Source organism: Epinephelus fuscoguttatus, linkage group LG12 (assembly GCF_011397635.1).
Source record: "Epinephelus fuscoguttatus linkage group LG12, E.fuscoguttatus.final_Chr_v1".
NCBI classification, from domain to species: Eukaryota; Metazoa; Chordata; class Actinopteri; order Perciformes; family Serranidae; genus Epinephelus; species Epinephelus fuscoguttatus.
The window spans coordinates 30,108,207-30,111,607 of NC_064763.1; the positions used below are offsets into that span (position 1 = coordinate 30,108,207).

At 36.8% G+C, this 3,401-nt stretch overlaps 1 protein-coding gene across 1 annotated transcript; it reads left to right on the forward strand.

The window, feature by feature from the left end:
- The first annotated feature begins 362 nt into the window (after positions 1-362).
- LOC125898323 (olfactory receptor 19-like) lies at positions 363-1,346 on the forward strand. Its single transcript, XM_049592094.1, has one exon. It carries the CDS (start codon positions 363-365, stop codon positions 1,344-1,346), a length of 984 nt encoding a protein of 327 aa, XP_049448051.1.
- The last annotated feature ends 2,055 nt before the right edge of the window (positions 1,347-3,401 follow it).

Sequence of the window (3,401 nt, forward strand, 5' to 3'; positions counted from 1 at the left end):
GCCATGATGCCTTGTTGATTTTGATCTTTTATGGGATTTGTTGACAATAAGAAGAATCCTGAACAATACCAGCCTTATCCTGTAATATGAACAAACTACATGAAAATACAATGGATGCTCCAACGGCTTCACATGAAAGCTGCAGCAAAGAATCCTATGAGTATATTTCATGAATGCAGTAAGGTCATTGGATTGATTTTTTTCTGATTCTTAAGTAAAATGGACTCAAGGGATCAGACAAAAGAGAGGTCAGAGAGGCGCTGCAATCTGTGTACATCACAGAGCACAGTGCTGACGTGCAGCTCTGTTCTCTACAGTAGACATCGTGCTTCAGACAGTATGAGTTTGACAGAAATTTTACAATGGAGTTTTTTAACTCAGCTCTTGGAAAAAACATCACCTTTGAAAGACCTGAATACTTCATAATAAGGGGATTTATTGGTATACCTAATATCAATTATTATTATGTCTTTCTCTTTTTTGTTTATGTTGTTGCAGTGCTGGGAAACACACTTGTGATGGTCGTCATATACTTGGATCATAATCTGAGAACTCCAAAATATGTTGTAGTTTTTAATTTAGCATTTGCAGACCTGTTTAGTAGCACTGCTTTGGTGCCAAAGGTTCTTGATATCTTTCTGTTTAACCATCACTACATCCCCTACAATGACTGCTTGACGTTCCTTTTTTTCTGCTACACTAGCCTTTCAATGCAGGCTTTTAATCTGGTTGCACTGTCCTATGACAGACTGATAGCTATCATGGACCCACTGCACTATCAAGTGAAGGTGACCAACAGGTTCATGCTGTCTTTGATTGCCTCTTTCTGGGTCTTTGTCATAATTGCAGTACTCATTGCAGCTGGCCTTCTTACAAGACTTTCCTTCTGTAAATCTGTGGTTCTTAACAGCTATTTCTGTGATCATCTTAAGATATTCCTGCTTGCATGTAATGACTATTTCCCCAGCTATGCATTTGGTTTGGTGTGTGTGTGTCTTATTCTCTGGCTTCCATTGATATTCATCTTGTTTAGTTATTCATGTATTGGCTATGCATTGTCTAAAGTGGCCACAGCTCAGGAAAGACTCAAGGCCTTTAAAACCTGCACAGGTCATCTTTCATTAGTGGCAATTTATTTTCTGCCAATATTAATCATATTTACTTTTGGTACCAAAAAGTATCCAAATGCCAGGATCATGAACCTGACTCTGACCTCTGTCTTTTCCCAAATGTTGAACCCAATAGTTTATGTTCTACAGACACAAGAAATCAAAGAATCTGCAAAAAAAGTATTAAAAATTAGAAATAAATCCAGAATTACGGTAAAGAAAGTCATCATAAAGTGATCATTTGTGTGTATATTTTGTTCCATTATGTACATTAAAGTACAAAATTAATCAAGCAATAGTTACTGTAAATACTAAGTACTTTTTTTACCCTTGCAAATATTGTAATATGAAATTTAACTTGAATTTATTCCACACAAAAGAACTTTATAATAATTGAGCATCAACTAAAATAACCATTTTAAAGGTAACACAATACAGTCATAACGACAGTCCACAGTTTAACACATGTACAACACACATACAATAAGAGTAGTTTTCTGCCATTTGGTATAATTTGTGTTTATATGCTTGTGTAATGGAAAGATACTCTGTTTATTTTGTCATCAAAGTTTGTGTCTTTGCACATTTCTTGATGGAGTGTACTATATATAAAAATGATATTTTGTTTTCATTTTCATGTGGTCCAGAATCTAAAGTATAAAGAAGGTGATTTTTAATTTGTTACATTTATCATTATTATTAAAGATTTGTTGCATCGAGGCCAGTCTTGTTTTCTTGCCTGCATCTCTCTTCTGGATTGGTCTGCTGTGTTTTCTAACTCATCACTACTTCACATTAAACCTTTCTGGCCTTCTTACGGGACATACAGACCTTTTTTTGAAGAACTTTGTGAGGCAGCCACATGAATCATGGGTTCTGTGGAGGTGATTTCTTGAATAACATTTTTTCTAAAAGATGAACAGCACAGATTTGCCTAAATGTTTTGCTTTGTTTATGCAAAGTGATGTTTATATCAAGGATTGTGGTCATATTGAGGCTACTTGAACCAAATGTGACATTCACTGTGTTGTAGGATGTGATTCAGGATGCATTGATGCATATTATTAAATGGTTGTGTTGGAGGTGGTTGTGAAAAAAAACCCCAGGTTTTTATAAAATCTCTTTGTTGCTGTGTCTATTGGTTGTCGTTTTACATGTTTAAAAGTGTATTCTGGTTTGATAAAAGATTTGGATGAAGCAGCATATTGGTAACAGGATTGTGGTAAAACATCCAAACCAAATGTTTTTGTCAATTGCTGAATTACCTAAGAATAACTGAGAAGGGGATAGCAGCATTTGATGTCAGAGACGGTTCAGACTGCAAGTTGTAAAGATTAAACGACTTTGTTGTGTCTCAGTTTCTTGAGGTGTGCTTGTTGTGGTTACTGGTTTTGACTCGATTTTGGTGTTTAGAGCAAATGACCAGGTAGAGTCATACATGCCCCTCTGGTAGCTTGTTTTCTTGTATATCAACTATAATGGAAGTGTTTTTGTCAAGCAGAAATCTTTGCAGCCACAGTTGTGTGGAGTTTTGGCTTCTTGGCGCTAGATTGGTAATAAAGTAAAGATGTGGTTATGGTTTTGACTGGATTTTGGTGTTAAGAGCAAATGACCAGATAGCTAAGATGAGTCATAGATACCCAGCAGGTATTGTTTTCTGTATTTCACACCTAACCAGACTAGTGTGTTTTCTCAGATCCATCTGCCCGGTCATCATGATTCATTTGGCTTCTTGGTGCTAGATTGGTAATAAAGTACCTTCCTGTAAGACAATGGAGACTGACTAGACTGGTTATTTAATTCGATAAAGATTAAGCACTGAAGGTCCCCATGTGACACGGCATAGTGGCTCTAAGGGTGATGTCACGCCTGACTTGATTAGTTTGGTTTAAACAAGCTCAGGTCCATCTGCACGACTATCATAATTTATTTGGGCTGGTGTGAAAGGTTTTAATCAAATCCTGATCAACACAACCAAACTGACACCACTTGACTGATACTTTGGGCTTCAAAGGCTGCTGTGTGTGTGGTGTGAAAGCAAACAAACAATCCACAGGATTTTATGTGATTTAAGCATGATTTCAAAAGCTAAACCACTAAGATTGCTCGATGCTTTAAAACATCAGCCCTAGTAGTAAAACAATTCACTGCTATCTATTGACTTTGTATTGTGGGAAGGTGTCTGCTTGCGTCTACCAGCACAATTTCCTAAAAGCTGCTGTGTGATGGGGTGCACTAGCCTGGTGAAACCATCCTAATCTAGCGAGCTCATATTCTATTTCGCTCCACAGA